This window comes from Hypanus sabinus, chromosome 3, assembly GCF_030144855.1.
Source record: "Hypanus sabinus isolate sHypSab1 chromosome 3, sHypSab1.hap1, whole genome shotgun sequence".
NCBI classification, from domain to species: Eukaryota; Metazoa; Chordata; class Chondrichthyes; order Myliobatiformes; family Dasyatidae; genus Hypanus; species Hypanus sabinus.
This window is the reverse complement of record NC_082708.1, coordinates 24,399,383-24,423,368: the sequence shown is the minus strand read 5'-3', so window position 1 is coordinate 24,423,368 and position 23,986 is coordinate 24,399,383. Positions and strand designations below refer to the sequence as shown.

The 23,986-nt window shown below is 41.6% G+C and overlaps 1 protein-coding gene across 1 annotated transcript in view; it reads right to left on the bottom strand.

Annotated features, from left to right (window-relative positions):
- Nucleotides 1-23,781, bottom strand: part of atp10a (ATPase phospholipid transporting 10A) — a 229,342-nt gene extending 205,561 nt beyond the window's left edge. Inside the window, exon 1 of the mRNA XM_059963855.1 lies at nucleotides 22,750-23,781. Coding sequence (XP_059819838.1) covers nucleotides 22,750-23,207 — 458 coding nt within the window. The 5' untranslated portion in view covers nucleotides 23,208-23,781. The remainder of the gene's footprint in view (nucleotides 1-22,749) is intronic.
- Between the last annotated feature and the right edge of the window lie 205 nt (nucleotides 23,782-23,986).

The following is a 23,986-nucleotide window of genomic DNA, read 5'->3' as shown; positions in this document are numbered from 1 at the left end:
ATAAGGTAACCCTCTCATCCAGGCTTGGGGAATCTCAGTTTGGACTGTCTTTAATAGAAACATAGAAAACCTAGAGCACAATACAGGCCCTTCAGCCCACAATGCTGTGCCGAACATGTACCTACTTAGAAATTACCTAGGGTTACCCATAGCCTTCTATTTTTCATGCACACATCCAGGAGCCTCTGTGAGTTGAAATCTTCCAGTGTAATTCCAGGGCCACAGAGAATCCAGACCACAGAAACTGCCCTCGATCATCTTCCTCTTTTAGGAGAATCTGCTCCTTTTAAGTCTAGACACTTTCCAGGCCACACGTGGTTTCCATGAATCTGAACTTTTTGAAACACTGTTGGCTCAGATCCTTGAAATTGCACTGGTAAATTAATTACCCACAGGCCTTCATTAACTTTAGATCTTAAATGGATTTTAATCAAAACACTAGTTACTTAGTATGAATCAATACAAATTCAAAGCATGCTAGATCATGGGATATGTTAGGTAACCAGACCTGAGAGTTTCAACCTGTATATCCTTTTTAGAAAGGATATGCTGGCATTGGAGTGTCCAGAGGAGGTTCACGAGGATGGAAGTGTTAGTGCACAAGGAGGGTTGAATGACTCTGGGCCTGTGCTCATTGGAGTTTAGAAGAATGAGAGGAGATCTCATTGAAACCCATTGAATAGTGAAAGGCAGAGAAAAAGTAGACATTGAGAGCATGTTTCCAACAGAGGGTCTAGGAATGGTGGTGAATCTGTGGAATTCATTGCCACAGATGATCGGTTCTTGATTAATAAGGGTGTCGTAGATTAAGGAAAGAAGGCAGGAGAATGGTGTTGATAGGACTAATAGATCAGTCATAATGGAATGTTGGAGCAGGATCAATTGGCCAAATGGCCTAATACTGCTCCTATGCCTTATGGTCTTATGGCTTAGATAAGAGGGCCAATCCTGCACAATATTCCATTTATAGTCTCACCAACACACTGTACAACTGTAACAAAACCTTCCTATTATTAAACTTCAAAACCTTTGTAATGAACTTCTATTTTATTTTAGCTCCATTAGCAACGAAGTGTAGTTTCTGTGATAAGAACACTCTTGGAGATGGATGTCAAGACAATTCGGATAACCCAAACCAAGACACCAAAGCCATGCTGTTCCTTAAAACAATGCCATCTGAAAAAGAGCAGGTCACAAGTGATCGCAAACATCACCCAAGGGACAGAACCCTGTCACACAGACTCAGCGCTGCACTGGGGGAGAAGCCTAGATTCTATGCTTGAACCTACCATTCTTACTCCAAAGTCTAACCAACTCAGACATGCCCACATCCAGGCCACTGACTCCGGAGATTGGCGTGCATCTCTTTTTCAAAGGTGCATTTCTCATTTGATGCACTGCCAAAGGAAAGCAACATCCATCATCAAGGACCCCATCATGAGGACCAGGCAATTTTCTCACTGCTGCCATTGGGGATGAGGCATGGGAGCCTAGTGTCCCACAGCACCATGTTCAGGAACAACTACTACCCTTCAACCATCAGAGTCCTGAACCCAGTATGGATAATTTCACACACCTCAATGCTGAACTGATTCCACAACCTATGGACTCAATTCCAAGGACTCTATATTCTCAGTATTATTTATTTATTCATTTATTTGTATTTGAACAGATTATCTTCTTTTGTACATTGGTTGTTTCTCAGGCCTTGTTTGCAGATCTCCATTGGTTCCTTTTTATTTATTTATTCTATTGTAAATGTCTGTGAGAAAATATACTCAGTGGCCACTTTATTGGGTACGCCTGTACACTTGTTGATGAATGCAAATATCTAATCAGCCAATCACGTGCCAGCAACTCAATGCATAAAAGCACGCAGACACGGTCAAGAAGTTCAGTTGTTGTTCAGACCAAACATCAGAATGGGAAAGAAGTGTTATCTAAGTGACTTTGACCATGGAATGATTATTGGTGCCAGATTGGGTGGTTTGAGTATCTCAGAAATGGCTGATCTCCTGGGATTTTCATGCACAACAGTCTCTGGAGCTTACGGTATGAAAAACCAAAAAACATCCAGTGTGCATCAGTTCAGTGGGCAAAAATGCCTTGCTAATGAGAGAGGTCAGAAGAGAATGGCTAGACTGCTTCAAGCTGACAGGAATGTAAAAATAACTTTAAAACAATGGTGTGCAGAAGAGCATATCTGAATGTACAACATGTTGAACCTTGAAGTGGACAGGCTACAGCAGCAGAAGACCACAAACATACACTCAGTGGCTGCTTTATTAGGCAGAGAAGGTGCTTAATAAAATAGTCACTGAGTGTAATTCTTTTAATTCAGGCATCTCCCTCGTCCCTCTCAGTCTTGAAGAAGGGTCTTGGTCTGAAACACTGACTGTTTTATTCACTTCCATAGATGCTGCCTGGCCTGTCGAGTTCCTCCAGCATTTTGTGCGTGTTGCTTTGGATTTCCAGTATCTGCCCAATGTTCTTGTGTTTGTGTCTTAAACATACAGAACTGTTTTCTCCAAGGGCAATCTCCAAAAACATCAATGAAAATTCTTTTTATGCCCCTAAAGATTCACCGTGGAGCTCCTGTCATTTAAGGCACTGAAGGAAAAGGCCCGCATCGCAAGGCAGTGGTAAGTAAAATACACAAATAAACTAACTTCCAAAGGAAATGGATGGTCTGCTTAACCATAGAACAAGCCAGTGAATTTCTAAAAGTAATTCACTGTACAGAATACTACTGTATGAATAATTTAGAAGTTATCGTTTAACCACCAAAGAGAAGGTAAATATACTGCTTTGAGCTTTTGCTATCCATTCAAGGCCACTGTGACTGCAGAGGCGTTTGCTAATGCCAACCTGACCTGCAGTAAGGGCAAGGTGCCAGTAGTGAGATAAACTCAAGAGCAGGCTTCTCAATCCCAGACAGGGAGGAAAAAAAATAAACACAGCCTTTTCACTGGCTCAGATCCTGTAAACAGAATCTTTGCAGCGGGAAAACTGTCCTCATTAAAACCCTGCAGTAAACCATGAGGCTGGAATCTGGCTCGGCATGGGCAAAAACGCTGTAGTTTCTCACAGCGCAGGATACAAAAATTCCTTATGCTCGTAAAATAAGTGGAACCAAGCCTGGCCCAAAGTGGTCTCTGATGTTGGGAAATTCTGACTCACTTTCGCCAATGCCAGTTGCCAAGCAGAGGGGAAAGGAACAAATTGTACTGCTTATTCTTACTCATTAGTTCACATTGGTTGCTTTAATCCAGCGTGCCAGGCAGCAGTGGTGCCAGAATGGGGTGGAGATGGGTGCGGATAAGGGAAGGCTAACTTATGAGGGAAGTTTGATGGCTCTGGGCCTGTACTTGCTGGAGTTAAGAAGAATGAGGTGGGGGCTGAGATGGGGGATTTCATTGAAACCTATCGAATATTGAAAGGCCTAGATAAAAGACATGGAGTGGATGTCTCCAATTATGGGAGTGTTTAGAACAAGAGCCTATAGCCTCAGAAAACAATGATGTCCTTTTAGAACAGAGATGAAAAGGAATCTTTTTTCAGCCAGGGGTGGTGAATCTGTAGAATTCTTTGGCACAAAAGGCTGTGGAGGCCAAGTCATCTGGTATAAAGCAGAGGTTGATAGGCCCTTGGTTAGTAACATCATCAGATTACAGGGAGGAGAATGGGGTTGAGAGGGATAATAAATCAGCCATGATGGAACGGTGAAGCAGACACGATGGGCCAAATGACCTGGTTCTGCCCTTATGTCTTATGGTCTTGTAGGACTGCTTGTTAAAATGAGGCAATGCGCACTCCCTCGCTGAAACTCACTTTAGCTTTTCACCACAGTCAATTAGCAGGCCTAAAAAAGGATGGAAATCCATTTCCATTCTTGTCATGCCATTTGGGATCCAGGCAGTACTTCAGCCTGTGTCATGGGCAGGGATGCTGCCTCTAACTTGTGACCATTGGCTTGTCCCCAAATCCTTAATTTCAGTGCCCTAAATCAAACCCCACAGACCATCAAATGAATCAATCGAACTGAACTAAACTGAATTCTCCTGGACTCCTGGGTTGACGTTGATATTCTTAAGTGTTCCTTTTTTGCTGTTTGTGCAACTTGTTTTTTATACATTGGGTTTTTCTAGAAACAGGTTCCACGGTGTTTCTTTGTTTTATGGCTGCCTGAAGGAGGATGAATCTCAAGAGGTGTATTCTGTATCCATACTTCGATAATAAATGCACTTTGAATTCAAGACAATAAGGCCAAGAGAGGGCATCCAGCTTGGCATTCAAAATGGTTCTGGGTGATCTCCAAATGAAGCTTATCCACCTAATGAGTTATCTGCCACAAGATCCTGGGAAAGAGAAATCCATTGCCCTCTGCAAGAAGAGATTCTCACACACCTAAATTTTAAACCTCTTGAATCTTTGTCCCATCATTAGAGACTACACTGAAAACATTGTCTTAGAAAGGATGTATTGTCATTGGAGAGTCCAGCAGAGGTTCATGAGGATGATTCTGGGAATGAAGTGGTTAATATACGAGGAGCACTTGGCAGCTTTGGGCCTGTACTCACTGGAATTTAGAAGAATGTGGGTGGAAATTCATTGAAACGTATGGAATATTGAAAAGATGAGATAGGGTGGATGTGGAGAGGATGTTTCCTCTGGTGAGGGTATTCAAAATTGGAGGGCACAGCCTCAAAATTGAGGGGTGACCTTTTAGGACAGAGATAAGAAAGATTTTTTTACCCAGGGAGTGGTGAATCTGTGAAATGCTCTGCCACAGAAAGTGGTGGAGGCCAAATCTGTGGGTATATTTAAGGTAGAAGTGCATAGTTTCCTGATTAGCCAGGACATCAAAGGATAAGACAAGGAGGCAGGTGTATGGGGTTGAGCGGGATCTGGGATCAGTCTCGATGGAATGCTGCAGCAGACTCGATGGGCTGAATGGCCTAATTCTGCTCCTATGGTCTTAGCATGTTCCCTGTTTCAGTAAGATCACTGGTCGATGTTCTAAACTCCGAAGAATACAGCACCAACCCATTTAGCCTCTTGTTGGGATACTGTTCACCACCTGACCCTTTCTATTTCTTCTGGGTGGACAGTTCAATGCATGTGAATCGATTCCAGTAGTTCAGATCTTAAATTGAGGCATTTGAGTCTGCTTTTACCATCAAACATTTTTCTGCAGCTTTCTTTCTCCCAGCTAAAAGAAAATATACAGAGGAGGTTAAATGATGGACAACTTAGGCTCTCATAACTCATTACTGATAGGAATCCAACCATTCAGTTCTATTAGATTATCCTTTAGCATTATGACTTACTGCGATCACAGAAACACTTTCTGATTTTGGCCCAGATTTGAAAGCCCATTGGTCTCACTAATGCTCTGTGGTATTTTATTTTCAGCATAGACAACATTTCAGAGTCAAGCCTTTAATACAAGAAAAATTGCTCAAATAGTCCCATGCATTCTGGTTCCTATCAGATTATCTCTTCCCACCTTCATTTCCCACTAATGTTATAGAATATTACAGCAAAGGATGGGGCATCTACACTCAGTGGCCCAGTATTAGGTACACCTGCTCGTTAATGCAAATATATAATCAACCAAACACGTGGCAGCAACTCAATGCCATAAAGTAATGCAGATGTGTTCAAGAGGTTCAATTATTGTTCAAACCGAACATCAGAATGGGGAAGAAATGTGATCTAAGTGACCTTGACTGTGGAATGATCATTGGCGCTAGACAGGGTGGTTTAAATATCTCAGAAACTGCTGAACTCCTGGGATTTTCACGCAAAATGGTCTTTAGAGTTTACAGAGATAAAGAAAAAAACATCCATTGAGCTGTAGTTCTGCGGGTGGAAACGCCTCGATAATGAGGGAGGTCAGAGGAGAATGGCCAGACAGGTTCAAGCTGACAGAAAGGTAGCAGTAACTCAAATAACCAAGCCTTACAACAGTGGTGTGCAGAAGATTATCTCTGAACATACAGCACGTTAAACCTTGAAATGGATGGGCTGCAGCAGCAGAAGACCACATCAGGTTCTACTCGTGTACCTAATAAACTGGCCACTGAGAGTGTCTCACTCGGGTATGTGGCTCTTTGAAAGTGTTCTGCACAACTCCACCAAATCAGGCTTCATCTCCTTTTCAAAATGAGTATGAAATTACTTTCCATTTTCTTGTCAGTTAGTGTTCCCACTATTAAATGCACTCACTGAGATATAGTTCTTGATTATTTTCTCGCACTTCTGCTATTTTAAGTTCATAACCTTCCTACTAGCAAAACAGTTTCTCCTCACTTACTCTATCAAATTCCCTCATAGTTCCCTTGTTCTATGCAGAACTACTCCATCATGAGACCTCTGATCTCAGCATGAAAAACCCGACCTTCATCCCTGGTCTAGAGGTGACAAAGCACAGGATCGTAAGAAGCATCAGATGTTTTTATACTCAACCAACTCCATCATGAGCACAAGCCTCCCCACCATCGAGGACATCTTCCAAAGGCAGTGGCTCTAGAAGGTCATATCCATCATTAAAACCCCACCACCTGAGTCATGCCCTCTTCTCACTAGTACCTTCAAGGAGAGTGTTCACTCAAGACCTGAAGACCTACACTCAATATCTTAGGAACATAAGGTGGAGGGTTATATGGAAGCAGGGTTTAAGGGTCAGGACAACATTGTGGGCCGAATGGCCTGTACTGTGCTGTATTGTTCTTTGTTTTTTAACAAGTTCTTCCCCTCAGCCAACAGATTTCTGAACAGTTCATGAACAATACCTCACTATTCTTCTTTTGCATTACGTATTTATGTATGTGTATATGTACAATACTGTGCGAAGGTCATAGGTATCCTAGATTTTTGTGTGGTTTCAGATGGTATGGTCTCCACAGAGCCCTAATCTCAAATTCCTCAAGGCTGTCTGGGATTATCTGGAGACATAGAAGCAAGAGAGACAGCCAAATCTGCAGAAGATCTGTGGCAAGTTCTGCAAGATGCTTGGATAAATTTAAGTGATTTTCTTATAAAACTGAACAACAGTGTACCTAAGACAACTGATGCAGTTTAAAAGGGTGATCACACCAAATATTGATTTGATTTTGTCTTTTACTGCTCTTTTTGTTTGATATTTTTGGAAGAATCTTCACTTTTCAGATTTATTTTTACACATGCCCAAGACATTTGCACAGTACCGTATGCTGTATAATCCCCAACAGCATAGGTACATCACAAGGCCCTTTGCTTAATCCCCTGATCTACTTACTTTACACTTATGACTGTAGATAAACACAGCTCCAATGCCATATTCAAGTCTGCAAATGTTGTCGGCCGAATCAAAGGTGGTAATGAATCAACATATAGGAGGGAGATGGAAAATCTGGCTGAGTGGTGTCATAATGACACCCTCTTACTCGATGTCAGAAAGACCAAGTTGCTAATTGGACTTCAGGAGACAGAAACCACAGGTCCATGAACCTGTCCTCATCGGAGGATCAGAGGTGGAGAGGGTTAGCAATTTTAAGTTCCTAGGTGTTATTTCAGAGGACCTGTCCTGGGCCCAGCATGCAAGTGCAATTTATGAAGAAATCACAGCAGTGCCTGTACTTCCTCAGGGGTTTGTGGAGATTAGGCATTGCATCTAAAACTTTGACAAGCTTCTATAGATGGGCAGTGGAGAGTACGTTGACTGGCTGCATCACAGCCTGGTATGTAAACACCAATGCCCCTGAATGGAAAATCGTATGAAAAGCAGTTAATACGGCCCAGTACATCACAGGTAAAACCCTCACAATCACTGAACAACATCCACATGGAACACGTCACCAGCAAACAGCATCCATCATCAGGGACCTCCATCGCCCATGACATGCTCTTTCCTCACTGCTGCCATCAGGGAGAACACAAGAGCCTCAGGACTCACACCACCTGGTTCACGAACAGTTATTACCCCTCAAGCATCAGCCTCTTAGACCAAAGGGGGTAAATTCACTCAACTTCACTTGCCCCATCATTGAAATGTTCCCACAACCAACGGACTCCCTTTGAAGACCTCTTCATCTCATGTTCTTGATATTTATTATTTATTACCGTTGTTTTCTTTTTGTATTTGCAGCGTTTGGTGTCTTCTGCACTCTGGTTGAATGCCCTATTGGGCAGTCTTTCCCTGATTCTGTTGTGGCTATTATTCTATAGATTTATTGTGTAAACTCACAAGAAAATGAATCTTAAGGTTGTATATAGTGACTTATATAACTTGATAATAAATTTACTTTGAACTTTGTATGCATGCATGTATTGTTATTGTAACAATAATTTATAATGCCTGTTCTATACTGCTGCCACAAAAGAACAATTTCACACCGTTAAGTTAGTGACAATAAACCTAATTCTGAATCTGATTCTGGTATCATTCTGTGCACCTGATCTAGTGCCTTACCTTCTTATTAACTATTCTTCAGTCTGATTGGCCTCACTTGTCTCCTAGCTGGCAACAACCTGAAATGTAACATCTGAGAGAAATCCACAGGGAAGCATTGCAACACAACACTGTCCGCCCACATGAATATGGTACATAAGACTCTGAGTGTTTTTCAGCTCTCTTCATTGGAAATGGGAGCACAACGATCACGAAGCTATGCCATTAATCCAGAAACCTATACTAATTATCTGCAGACTTGGTCAAATCCCTCCACAGCAACTGCCAACTTTAAGCTCAGTTGCATCAATAAATTAGCATTGCAAAAGTAACATTGATCATGAAACTTCTGTTAGTTATTAAACCCAGCAATGTCTCCTGGGGAAGAAAACTTGCCACCCGTACCTAGTGCGAGCAAGCGTGACCAAAGCAATATGGCCGAATCTTAACAAATCTCATTTACATCATTAATTAGAGATACAGTACAATAACAGGTCCTTCTGCTCAAGAGCACATGCCACCCAATTACACCCCTGTGAGTTGTTAATCTACTAACCCCTACGTTCTTTGGAAAGTGGGTAGAAACTGGAGCAACCAGAGGAAACCTGTCATGGGGAGAACGTACAAACTCCTTACAGAGACAGTGGCGGGAAACGATCCAGTAAGCCACCTGGCTCAAGTTAGGGACAGACAAATGCTGGACCTAATGGTGCTGTTTTCATCTTTTAAGTACTGTAGTTTAAAAAAAATATTTGAAATCTAGTCCAGCAGTATGTGTATTACTTATTTTTACTTCCTATTTGAAACATTTTATGTTTGTCATTAGAATCATATAGTTTTACAGCAAGGAAACAGGTCTTTCACGTTGTCCCAAACACAAGAATATCTGTAGATGCTGGAAATCCAAGTAACACACACAAAATGCTGGAGGAACTCAGCAGGTCAGGCAGCATCTTCGGAAATGAGTTAACAGTTGACATTTTGGGCCGAGACATCCCTGGTCTCACCCTGAAATGTCAACTGTTTACTTTTTTCCATAGGTCCTGCCTCAAAGTAGTCCTCATGTACTACCTTGAGGTTCATTTTCTTGTAGCAGGCATTCAAAGTAGAACAAGGAAGTACAAAATAGAATCAGTGAAAAAATACACACAAAGACTGAGGAAGACAATCTGTACAAATACAAATAACAATAACAACAATCAAGTGACAAACATCATTCATCAAACTCTTGCTTTAAAATACAAACTCATAAAGGAAACCATACCTTACTATAAATACAAGCCTGTTCCAGTTTCTGAGTCAGAACCCCACAAATTATATAATGACCGATCTGTTATTACAGACAGGACAATCCATAATAGCCATCTGGATATAATATTACAGGATAAACAAACAAGAACAACTTACTTAAGAGATACAGCCATTATAAACATACGTGACTTACAGAAATCAATAAGTGAGTGAAAAACACCAGAAATATGCTGAATTAAAAGAGAAAATTGAAAGACTTCGGAACATGAACAGGGTACACATTGTCTCGATAGTAATATCCACAATTGGTATCATCCCAAAGACACCACACAATAGCATTGAACAATTAGGGATACACAGCAATATCTATGTAAATCTACAGAAAGCCACAATACTAAACACCACTGGAATAATTCGAAACTTCCTAGCAATTAAAAAATGAGTGTGCTTGGCTATGTCCGTACCTCAGGTTTTACCAGCTTGAGCTGAGAAAAAAAAATATTAACAATAATAATAAATACTTAAGTAAATAAATAATACTGACAATATGAGTTAACATCTTTAAGTTAAGACATTTGGCCTATCAAGTCAGTCCACCATTTCATCATGGCTGATCTGTTATCCTTCTTAACTACATTCTCCTGCTTTTTCCCCTATATCCTTCAAATCCCCGACTGATCAAGAACCTATGATCCTCTGCTTTAAATACAACCCAATACCCTGGCCTCCACAGTTGGCTGAGGCAATGAATTCCACTGATTCATCAACCTCTGGCTGAAGAAGTCCCTCTTCATCTCAGTTCCAAATGTAAGTCCCTCTACTCTGAGTCTGTGCCCATAGGTCCTAGACTCCCCAACTATAGGAAACATCCTCTCCATATTCACGTTATCTTGGCTTTTTAACATTCAATAGGTTTCAAAAGATCTCCCCTCATTTTTCTAAATTCCAGCGAGTATAGGCCCAGAGCCACCAAATGCTCCTCATACGAAAACTCTTTCATTCCCAGAATCATTTGCATGAACCTTCTTTGAACCTTTTCCAATATTAACACATCCTTTCTGAGATAAGGGGGCCAAAACAGTTCACAATACTGTCCTCTAAATGAGGCCTCACCAGTGCTTTATAAAGCCTCAGCCTTATATTTTTGCTTCTATATTCTAGTCCTCTCAAAATGAATGTTAACAGTGCATTTACCTTCCTCAACCACTAACACAACCTTCAAGTTAACCTTTAGGCAACCCTGCATGAGGACTTGCAAAGTTTCTCTGCACCTTAGATTTTTGAATTTTCTCACCATTTAGAAAATAGTTTACGTTTACCAAAATGCATGACCATACACCTCCCAACACCATACTCCATCTGTCATTTTGCCCCATTCTCCTCATTTTCCTAAATCCTTCTACAGCCTCACTGCTTCCTCAACACTACCTGCCTCTCCACCAGAGTTAGTATTTCCCACAAAGCCATCCATTCTGTCATCCAAATCACTGACATACTGTGTAACATAAAAAGATGCTGTCCCAACACCAGCTCCTGCAAAACACCACTAGTCATCAGCGGCCAACCAGAAAAGGTTCCCTTTATTCCCACTCTTTGCCTCCGGCCAATCAGCCAATCCTCTTTCTGTGCTAGCATCTTTTCTGTAATACAATGGACTCCTATCCTGTTAGGCAGCCTTATGTGTGTCACCTTTTCAAAGGCCGTGTAAAAATCCAAGTACATAACATCCACTGATTCTTCTTTATCTATCCTGGTTTTTACTTCCTCAAAGAGCTGTAAGGTTGCTGGTGCATCTATAGGTTGTGCAATCAGTTCAGTTTTGAGGTGAGTGAGGTTATCTGCATTGATTCAGGAGCCTGATGGTTGAAAAGTAATAATTTTTCCTGAACCTGGTGGTTTGGGACCTAAGGAACATATACCTCCTTCCCTATGGCAGTGGCAGGAAGAGAGCACAGCCTGGATAGACTTTACATGCAATTCTACCTCCCCCTTCTATATTTAGCAGTTGTCAAAATTCAATTTCATTTGCCATTGTCCTTCTATTATTTTATAATAATGTATATTGACTGCCCAATACTAACATTCTGAAAAATAACCAAGAGAAATCCATCATCATATAAGTATTGAAAGTTTCAAAAGGAAGGAGAGTGATGAAGGAAGACCAATATGTGTGCAAGAAAGATTAGGGTTCAATCCCTATCCCCCACGAATAAGCAAATCGCAGGGCAAGGCTCGGACAATACTTTATTGCAGTCTACAGAAATGGCAGCCACACGGAAGCACAAAGTCTCTGCTTCATGTTGCATGCAGTAGGTGGTCAAGCCAATACCTTGTCAGGGATCCGTGGCCCGATAAACAGAGAAGGATGTACCATTTTGTAAAAGTACCATAAAGGAGCAGCTTCTCAAAAGTCAAGTGTTACAATGAATGGACATCACAAGAAAGTAAAAGTAAACTCCTGATCTGCGCTGGTCATAAACACAAGAGATTCTGCAGACGCTGTAAATCCAGATCAACACACAAAATGCTGGAGAAACTCAGCAAGTTAGGCAGCAGCTATGGAGAAGAATAAACAGTTGACACTTGAAACTGAGACCCTTGAAGTGTCTTGCCCCAAAATGTCAACTATTTATTTCCTTCCATAGCTGCTGCCTGTCCTGCCAAGTTCTTCCAGTATTTTGCGTGTTGATCTGTGATGGCTCTATTTCTCTGTGCCGGTTCAATACCCTCAACTCCCGAAACTTTCAAAAAAAAAAATCTATCACAACTTAAACCATATACTTCTAACCATGTTACCACATTTTTATTTAAAGATACATCACTCTAACAAGCCCTTCCAGACCAATGAGCCCACGCTGCCCAAATACAACAAAGTGACCAATTAACCTACTAACCTGTATATCTCTAGGGTGTGACAGGAAACGGGAATGCCTGGAGGTAACTATGCGATCATGGGGAGAACATGCAACCACCTTACAGACAGTGGTTGGAATTAAACCTGAGCCGCTGGCACTGTAAAGCATTATTACGCTACCGTTCCATTCCACAATGATTTCATCTCCACAACCCAGTGGAGTAGAGAACCACATCGATTCACCACCCACTATGCAAAGAAATTCCTACACCCTTTCATTTTATATCAACGGCCCTTATCTTGAAACCATATGCCCTCGCTTGAAATCTGAGCAGCTTAACCACTTGACCACATTTCACTTTTCAGTGTGTCCTCTACCCTTAAAGTCTGGAATTGATAACTTTCCTTCTTTGTGGGTAAGCAGCAAGTAGGACATTGTCACTCAACAGCAATGCTTTGACTCAATTTGATGTCACCTTCTCAAAATGCTCCAAAAACCATTATGCTTACAAAAGCAGTATTTCTCTAAGCAGGCCTCTATAGCTGCACACCACTATCTTTGACAAAATAAAAACGATACTGAGTTTACTTCTTACTTAAACCAGTATTTAATTGGCGGTTAAGTATTTTGGTTCACATAATTATTCCTATCATACTTGCATGTATATAATGTAACAGACTGATGTTCATTCTACACTAAAGAGTCACTCGTTTCTGGGAAAGGACTACATTCTAAAGGAGTCCATTTAATTTCCTATTTTTAAGCCACGGGTTATTTGAAAATTCTCATCGCGATGGTGCGCTAACAGGATATTTCACCACATGAGGGAATCCAAGGCTGTAGCTTCAGAATGAGGGATCTTCCACTTAGATTAGGAGGTATTTCTTCCCTCATGGGATCATAAAGCCATGAAATTCTCTGCCCGATATTGGTGCTGGTTTATTATCACATGTACCAAGATAGACTAAAAGATTTTGTTTGTGCGCTAGCCAGACTGATCATTCCATGCAGAAGCACATCAAAGTAATAAAAAGTAAAACAAATTGCAGAATATTGTACTATCGTTACAGAGGAAGGTTAAGGTAGACAGATACTTTGTAAAGGTAGACTGGGAGATCAAGTGTTCATATTCAGCAGACAAGAGGTCTGTTCAGGAGTCTGATTAACAGATTATGATAGAAGCTGTCCGTGAGCCTGGTGTTATGTGTTCTCAAGTCACTGAATAATACAGCACAGACAGTCATAGTCACAGAGTACTACTGCACAGAAACAGACACTTTCACTCATCTAGTCCATGCCAGGCTGATCTTCTGCCTCGTCCCAACTACCTGCACCTGGATCATATCCCTTCCAAATCCCTCCCAACCATCCACCACTCCAAAATGGCAAGGCAAGTACAGATTGACCATCTGAATGACGGAGCTGATCCCCGAATCCCATATGGGCGACATCTGCTCTGTTTGCTGTGAGTTCTTGAAAAGCTTTTTATTATTTCATTCAAAAACTCAAATAAACTTTCTGGCAGGCGCAGCTTTGAGCAATGCCTGGGGATGAAAGCTGTTGCCTTCTTGAATCAAACCCTACCAAAGCATAAGTGGGCAAAGAGCCCAGTGTGGCACCTGCAGAAGGAAGAACTGAAAAGAAACTGACCAAGCTTCAACCTCCCCAGAAACAAGCTAGCAAATCATCTGGCCTTCAGCAAGTTAATGGATTCAACCACTATGCAAATGATGTAAGAGTCCTTGCCAGGTGGGGACAGATTAAAATCTGTACAGTCCCATCACATGTGCCATTATACTAGTTATTGGGTTATTTATCTGATTCATGGTGCACCTCCCATGCATGCGAATAGCACATTTAGATGAAACAGATGCACCAGGGAAAGCATCCTATCTGAATGCGTTGCATTTTGGTGTGGCAACTGCTCTGTCCAAAACCACAAGCAACTACAGACTTGCGAACACAGATTAGTGCAATATGCAAATCAGCATCCCCTCCATTGACACCAAGTACACTTGCCACTGTCTGGAAAGCAGCCAACATAGTCGAGCACCTCACCCATCGCAGTCATTGCCTGTTTTCCCCTCCCTCATCGGGCAGAACGTACAAAAGCCTGAAGGCACGTGCTACCAGGCTCAAGGGCAGCTCTTTTCCCCATGGTTACCAGACTCTCAAATGGACCACATTTGTGCCAAAGGATGAACTTTTGATCTTTCGATCTACCTGACTGTGGCCTTTGCACTTGATAAACTGCACCTCCCTGGTTCCACATCCTGCATTCTTCTGACCACCTCGATGTGTGATGGCATCCAGAACAGAAAGCTTTTCGCTGTATCTCAGTACACGTGCTAATAATAAACCAATACTAATCTGTGATGTTGCAGAACACCGCGATGGAAGTTTCTGGAATGACCAATAGAAGAAAGCGCCAGAGGACAGGGTGGAACTGGGGTCTCCGGTGAGTGTGCAATAAGCAGCTCTATCACCTACTCTATTATGTTGTATCCTTGACTACTTTATAAACAGTGTTACCGCAGGAACCGTAACACATCGGATCGGAATTACTCCATTCAACCAATCGAGTTTGTTCCGCTATTCCATCATGGTTGATTTATTATCCCTCTCAATTCCATTCTCCTACATTCTCCCCAGAACCTTTGAAACACTTACTAATCAAGAATCTGTCAACCTCCATTTCAAGTATAACCAATGACTTGGCCTGTACAGCCTGATTGTTGCAATGAAATGCACAGATTAATCACCCTCTGGCTAAAGAAATTCCTCCTTATTCCTGTTTGAAAGGGACGTCCTTGTATTCTGAGGTTGTGCCCTCCAATCCTGGACTTCCTCTCCTGCTATATCCACTCTATCTAGGCTATTCAATATTTGACAAGATTCAATGCAATACCTCTCATTCTTCTAAACTCCAGTGAGTAGACCGAGAGATATCAAATGCTCTTCACATGTTAACCCTTTTCCTCTTCTCTCTACTACAGTAAACCCCAAACCCATTGGGTATTCTTCTGCCTACATCCTAACTCACATTATCTGCTTTTCTCCGGGGCTGCTGCCCAACTCCACAACACCTCTGTGACTTCTTTCAGACCTACAAACCTTCGCTTTTCCAATTCTAGGTCAGCCAAGGTGCTAACTCTACCCACTGAACCTCTTGAGCCGATTCAGATGGAGCAGGACAATAACGGTGAAACTTCAGCACAAAATAACTATTAAAATATGCCTTGTTAATTCCACATTACTCTATATTGGTCTTCCTGGTATACATTAGATAGTTATGGAAAATAAGGTAGGATGAATCCATTAATTTAAGTCTTCAATTGGGCTAATTTTGATGGCATGAGACAGAAACATCCAATAATTGATTAGGAGAAACTGTCAGCAAGCAATAGACTACCTGGCAAGTAGGGTTTTACAAGTGAGATCAGGAGAGTTCAGAACCAGTATATTCCTGCTGAAGTCCAGAGCAAGGATTAGGGAACCCTTATTTATGACTAATATTGAGGCTCTGGAAAAAGGAAGCATGTGTCAAGAATAGGCAGCTGGGATCAAACAGATCCTTTGAGGAGGGAGATGAAAGTGTGCGTTTGAGAAGAAAATTCAGAGTGAAAAAGAGCCCTGAGATATGCCTGGCAGATATTAGAAAGGAGGATCCAAAGAGATTCTGCAAGTATATTAAGGCAACTAGAGAGCGAGTAGGTCCGATTAAAGATCAGTGTGGTCATCTACATTTGGAGCCATAGAGGTTTTGAATGAGTATCCCTCACTGTGAAAAATGACAGAAGCTAGTGAGTTCAGAGAAAAAAACTTGCATCCTGAAATATATTGACAATTCGAAGGAGGGGGTTTAGATGGTCTTGAAGAACATAAAGGAGGAAAAAAATCCCTGTGGCCTGACCAGTAGTAGTCCTGGAAAGTGTCATAGAGCACTATAGCAGAAACAGACCACTTAGTCTGTGCCAAACTATCATTCTGCCAGGTCCCACTGACCAACACTCTTGACCACAGCCCTCCATACCCCACCCATCCGTGTACTTGTCTATACTTCTTTTAAATGTTGCAATCAAACCTATATCCACCACTTCCATGGACAACTTCAAACCAGCTTCTGATTGAAGTTCACCTTAAATATTTTACCTTTCACCCTTAAATCATGACCTATTTCTTGCCTTATCCTACCTCATTGGGAAAAGCCTGCTTGCCTTTACACTATTTATACCCCTCATAAATTTGCTTACCTCTATCAAGTCTTCCCTCATTCTCCTACAGCCCAGGGAATAAAATCTTAACCTATTCAACCTTTCCCTCTAAAACAGGTCCTCAACTTCCAGCAAAAGCCCCATAAATTTTGTAGATTTTGTGACAGGCAAGAGATGAGATTGCTGGAGCCTTAACAGAGATATTTGTATCTTCCTTAGCCTAAAGTGAGGTAGCAGAAAATTGGATAGCTAAAATGTGCCTTTACTTAAGAGGAGTTGCAAGGACAAATCATGGAACTGCAGCCAGTGAGATGGTGAGAAAGTCACTGGAAGGGATTGTGAGGGACCAATTTGTTTGTATTTGTAAAGTTGCAGAGTGATCAGACAATTAGCATGGCTTTGTTCATGAGAAATTTTGACTCACAAATTTTCATTCAGACTTTTGAGGAGATGACCAAGAGAACTGATGAGGGCAGGGGCAGTAGATCCTACTTACATGGACTTTTAGCAAAGCCTTTGACGGAGTCTTGTGTGATAGTCTGGTCTGGAAGATGAAAATACTTGAGACCCAAGAAGAGCAAGAAAATTGGAAACAAAATTGGCTGGGTGGTAGGAGGCAAAAATGGCTGTGGTCTCGATTCAAAGACTCAAAGTACATTTGTCATCAAAGTATGTATGCAAAATACAACCCTAAGGTTCATCTTCCCACAGACAGCCATGAACTGAATAAACACCATGGACCCCATTCAAGCATCAAACATTCAACACGAAAAAAAAAATAGCAAATCACACAAAAAGGCAAAATACAAGTAAAAATAAAACACAATATAAAACATCAAAACGCAAATTCATTGAACCAGTCTAAGAATGTTCAGGTTAGTTCAATTTCGTACTGTGCCATTCGTAGGCCGCAGAGCCATCCTGCCCCGTGCAAAATCGCTCAAAATAGCAAAGGAGTAACCAGAGACCACATGAACTAGAGTCCAGAGCACAAACTGCGTTGATTAAGCCTCCCCCAATACACAAGACTGCAGCACCATCCTTCAGCAAGCAGCGTGCGAGGGGGAGAGAGACTGGTCAAAAGATGATGAAAGGTCTCACGCTGAACCGGCAATGCTTTATTCATCTCCATAGACATTGCCTGACCTGATGAGTTCATCCAGCATTTTGTGTGTGTTACTCTGGATTTCCAGCACCTGCACAATCTCTTGTGTTTGTGGTGGAGGGTTGCTCTTCAGACTGGAGACCTCTAATCAATGGCATGCCGCAGGGATCAGTGCAGATTACTCGTGGTATACTGTACACACAAGATGCTGAAGATGTCATGTTCAGTAAGTTTGCAGATAGTACCAAAATTTGAGCAGCGAATATGGTTGTCCAAGTTTACAACAGGACCTAGATTATCTGAGAATTATGCAAGAGAATGGCTGATGGAATTTAGCTTAGGAGTTGGAACCTCATGTTACAGTTGTACAAATCACCGATCAGGCCACATTTGGAGTACCCTGTGCACTTCTCATCACTACTTTATAGGAAGTGAGGGATTAAACTAGATGGTGCAGTAATAATTTGCGGGAAGAAACCGTAAGATATAAGAGCAGAATTAGGCCACCAGGCCCATTGAGTCTGTGCCATTCCATCATGGCTGATCTGTTTCCCTCTAAGCCCCAATCTCCCGCCTTCTCCTCGTAACCCTAATGCTCTGACTAATCAAGAATCTTATCAACCTCTGCCTTAAGTATAGCCAATGACTTGGCCTCCACAGCTGCCTGTGGCAACAAATTCCACAGATTCACCACTTTCTGGCTGAAGAAATGCTTCTTCAACTCCGTTCTAAATGGATGCCCCCCGCCATAGGAAACATCCTTTCCACAACCACTCTAACAAGGGCTTTCAACATTTGATAGGTTTCCAGGTGCTAAAAACCCGGCAGATTGAGCAGGATGGTGGGAGGAAAGAAATTGTTGATGTTTTGGGCCAAAACCCAGCCTCTGGGCTGAAAGTGGAGAAGAGACATGACCAGTATAGAGCGAAGACCATACGCAGGGTAGGTAGTCACAGTCCTTTTACAGGATAGGGGAATCTAAAACCAGAAGGCATAAGGTTAAAGTGAAAGGGGAAGGGTTTCAAGGTGATCTTCAGGGCTTACTTTATTCTATGCAGAAGCTGCCAAGATGGAGGTACAATTACAATATTTAAAAGTCATTTAGACAGGTACATCAATAGGAAAGGTTTAAGGAGATATAGGCCAAAAGCAGGCAAATATGATTAGCATAAGTAGGCTCCCTGTTTGTATTCATAAGTTGGGCCAAAGGGCCTTCATTTGTGTTGTATGACTGTATAAATCTATGAAAAATTGGCAGTTAGAAAAAAAAGAGAACCTATATCCAAATAACTTTCCTTGAAAAGCCTGCAATACATTTTGATCCATTTACTAAAATGACATAGAAACATAGAAACATGGAAAATAGGTGCAGGAGTAGGCCATTCGGCCCTTCAAGCCTGCACCACCATTCAGTATGATCATCCAACTCAGAGCCCTGTACCTGCTTTCTCTCCATACCCCCTGATCCCTTTAGCCACAAAGGGCCATATCTAACTTGCTCTGACATATCTAACTGACAAGATGATCTGGAGGTGGAGTGGAGTGATGATGGCGCTAAACAGCCACTCCTCTGCTTGTATCTTCGGAAACAGCTCTATTTCCATCTTTAATCTCTTTACTTTTCCCTTTCAGGGTTCTTTTGAAGACCCTGACCTGGAGTTACACACTAACTGCGATTCTTTGTGGGAATGGGGCCCGCTCTCGAGATTTCATGATTGGCTGTTGTTTGGCACACCAAAGGCTCGGCCTAAGAGTCCGACTCGGATTTGGAAGCTGGGAACTCGAGGTTCTGAAGACCGGTGGATCGAAGGTCGCTGTCACGGCAAGAGGCCCGTGTGTTATCAGGGGGAGCCGGCATATCTGCAGCTGCATGCCCAGAGACTCGTCATCTTTGGGTGCAGAGCTCGAGAAAAGTGATGTGGTGGACTTTTAACGTCATAAATCAGCGAGTTGTTTGTTATGTCTCCCAGCTCACCGTGAAAACGGAGACACCTCTTTCTCCCTTATTAGAAAGTCTGTGTCTTTGCAGTTGCTTTGCTCACTCGAGTGCTCAGTGGCGGGTGCCGATGCTTTTTTTTGCTGGTGGGGGGAGGGTGTATTGTTGCTTGCTGCTGCTTAGACGCGGGATGGGGGAGCTGGGGGGGGGGAGACTTTGGGGTTCCAACATTTAACTGTCGTCCATTCTTCGGGGCACTCCTCTGCTTCCGTGGATGGTTGTGAAGAAAAAAGCATTTCTGGATGTATATTGTATACATTTCTCTGACATTAAATGTACTTCTGAAACCTCTGAACCTACTCATATAAAGCTATGTCTAAAGCACACCAACCAAATCACTTTGTTAAAAATGACTGAGGTAGACGAGGGTCCCATTGTGACGTGAAGCAGCAGTGAACCATCGAAGGGACAGAATGTTGCCACTGGCACAGGTACAGAACTGGTAGCACAAGATCGTCTGTCATTTATACACAGAGCCTAATGTTTATTTCCTTTGTAATATCAGCTCCTGCCATTTATAAGCAGTTGTTTCAAATAGCACTCAAGATTAATTTCCACCCCCAGGACTTGCAATTAGTGAAGGTTATAAACAAACTGAAATAGCCATGTAACAAAATCATCTGTTACATGCAGATCTTGAACCCAGTTTTGAGGCATCAAGGAAATAATATATTCTTCTAGCTGCAGTAATATGGCTTGGTAAAGACCTCTCAAAATCCTTGCAATATTAAGGCACAAATAAGCATATAAAGTTTGTTTTGAATGTCTGCAAACTTAAATATAAAAATTATTGTCTCTCATATATTTTACAAACATATCATTTTTCAAATATCTGCCTTTCTTTTTCCATCAAGCTATTAATTATACTACATGTATATTTTCACTACTCCCTTGATATGCAGGGAGTCAAAATGAAAAATGTTTCATCATTACACCAAATCCATCAAAATAAAGTTCTCAGAGAAAGAACAGTATTTCTTTCTATTAGTATTAATTTCCAAATCCTAAATTACCAAGTTGTAGAATGCTTAAAACAGTATTAGTTTCAGAATGACCACATTTCAACAACAGCTGTGAAGTTTTGAATACACACATATTCAGGATATATTATTTTAGAACAACTGCAATTCTGAAGCAGTATTACTTCTCATATTCCTTACAAATATATTTCCTATATTGTTGCAAATCTGCAAAACCAGATTCCTAAACAGCAACTAACTTGGCAATGCCCTTACTTTCACAGGAAGTATAACTTTGGAAAACCCAAAGCTTTGAAACAAGTGTAATCTCAGAATTCATCTATTTTTTAAAAAACAGATGTTCTGAAGGAATTCTGCCTTTGCAATGTAGCCATTCCAGATCAATTGTTTTTTTTTGAAAATATGGATATTTGAAAAAAACTGATTTAAAATTGCAAGATTTCAACATCATTTTGTAATACTTATATTGCAAAAGTAGGATTAATTATGCAAACAAAATCTAGATACCTGAAGTAGCATTTGAGAATACTTGTACTTCTAAAACATAACTATTTTTAAGCCAGTGTTAGTTGGGAATGGTTTAGAATGAAATCCACGCAACCCAACTTTCCGCTATTTTCAATACCTAAATAACATATAATTTTGAAACACTGGTATTTTTATACTATTTTCAAAGACCTGGATGGTTAAAATAGGTTTAATTATGGAATTATCTGTATTTCTAAAGCAGTATTAATCTGGAATGTCTATACTTTTAAAATAGGTACAATTTTGAAACACTTGTAATTTTAAAGCAATCTTTTGAACGCCATTCTTTCCAAAGTGTGTTTAATTATATATTACTTAGGAATACTGATATTCCAAATTTTCACCTGATTTAGGAATACAATACATTCATCCTGTGAAGGAGAATGACGGGTGACTTGATAGAGGTGCACAAGGCGATAAAATGGATAGTTTTGAGTGCATAGCCAGACTTTCTTTCCAGAGCAGAAATGACATGTTAATATTCCTTTAGCAATACAGGTATGTCATTAGCACACCCCTTTAGAAATACAGGTAACTCCAGAATAATATTCCTTGAGAAATACAGATACTTAAAATAATTATTTAAAAAATACCGTTATTATTACACTTGTTTTGGAAATAAAGGTATTCAAAAATAGTAAGAAATATATGATTATAATAATATATAATGTTCCAACATTATACCTATTTTAGAAATACAGGTGTTTTTAAAAGTATTAGTTCTCAGTGCAGTATTTGTACCCAAAGGTGTACCTGTATTTTTAAAGGTATTTCAGTTCAGAAAGCCTATACATCTAAAACTCGCCATTTTCGAATGCATTCAATTCTAAACAAGAACTACTTTTGATCACTTCTCTTTCTATAGCCGCATTAATTTCTGTACTATTAACGGTCCAGAGAAGACATGGATCCAGGATGCTCCATAGATTGAGAGGGAATGTTTTATGAAGATAGGTTGAGCCAGCTAGGGTTTTTCTCTTTGGACTGAATGATGATGAGAAGAGATGTACAAGATGATATGATGGAATAGATCATCTGGATAACTAGAGACATTTGCCCCAGGGCAGTTAAGTCTTACACTCGGGGCATATTTTTAAGATGAATGGACGAATTATAGGGGTTAAGTACTTTACAGAGTGGGAGGTGCGTAGACTACCTTGCCATGAGTGGTGGTAGAGACATACATTTAGGGGCATTTGAGAAAAATTTAGGTAGACACAAGGAATGACAGTAAGAACGAGAGTTATGTGGAAACAAAGGGTTTGATGGATCTTTGTTTAAAGGGTCGGCACAACATCGTGGGCCGAAGGGCCTGCACTAAGCTGTAAGTGAGCACAATGTTGTAGAGTGATTTGGACACCTGCTTTCTCTTGCTGAGACAAGTACCTGCAGTAGATGAGGCAGTCCATGTGATTGATCTCCTGGTCGGACCTGTACCTCCTGTAGTCCTCCCACAGGTCTTTGAATGCGGTCACTGCGAGGATGAAGACTACGGGAGCCAGGGCTAGCTCGGGCTGGAACGCCCCGACGACAGGCACAAAGTTCAGCAGGGCGATGAAGACGAAGTAGACGTTGGCGAAACGGTGGAACTGCTCAAAGAGGTTCTTGGGGAGGAAGGAGAGCAGCGAGTACTTGGTGGTCTTAAGCCGGTTGTCGGCGTGTCGACGCACCGGCTTGTCCTGCAACAGGTTGGAACGGACACTCCGGCTTTCTGTCTTCGACACCTTGCTCTTGCGAGACAGCTTGCAACATCCCCGCCAAATGCTTCCTTGGGCCATCGTGAGCCCTGCACCGCCACTCCACCCTCCCGCCACCTTGACCGCCAGCAGTACAGATAAACTCATGCACCAAACCGCAAGAATTGAAACCACCACCAAAAATGCAAATAAGCAGCTACCAAGAAGGCAAAGCGTGCAACAACAAAAAAAAGTTGCAAAGCAAATAATCAATCACCAACCAAAATCAGAAAGCACTAATATTGCAAGGTGCGTAAATGTTACTGGCTGTAGTATGTGCGGAACTATCACCAAGATCGCAAAGAACTATCGCTCACAAGGTTGCAAGATCCAACGTGTAAGCAAGGCATCCAGATACAATTATCACCAGCAGTGAGGGGCAAAAGCATATCAGCAGGATTACAGGACTGAAAATATCATCAAAACTCCGGCACGTCCAACTATCTGAAAGCCCGCCACTGTCCCAAAACGCAGCCAACACATGTCGTCCTGCCACTTCATCAAGTGCTGTTCGTCAGCCACACTCTCATTCTTTCCCCCAGAAATAAATTATTTCCTCTTTGTGGACTTCCTGGCAGTTCTTCGTCCCTGCGACCTGAGACTTCCCACTTTCTGCCCTTTCATTTGGACTGTATAATGAACGAAAGGCTGGAATCAGTAATGCACACACGCAGAGCGAAAAGAGGAGGGGTGGGGATGGAGGAAGAGAGCTCTCCTAGGTTAGAGGCGTTGCTCCTTACGATAAACTCGCCGTTTCCGGTCTTAAAAAGTTGTGGAGAGAAGTCGTACGGTTCTGAACGCGCCTCCGCCGGGTTTCAAGTGTGGGAGACCCACACAATGAGAGTGTTCTCACCACAACTACACCGCCACGCTACCCACCCTCCAGA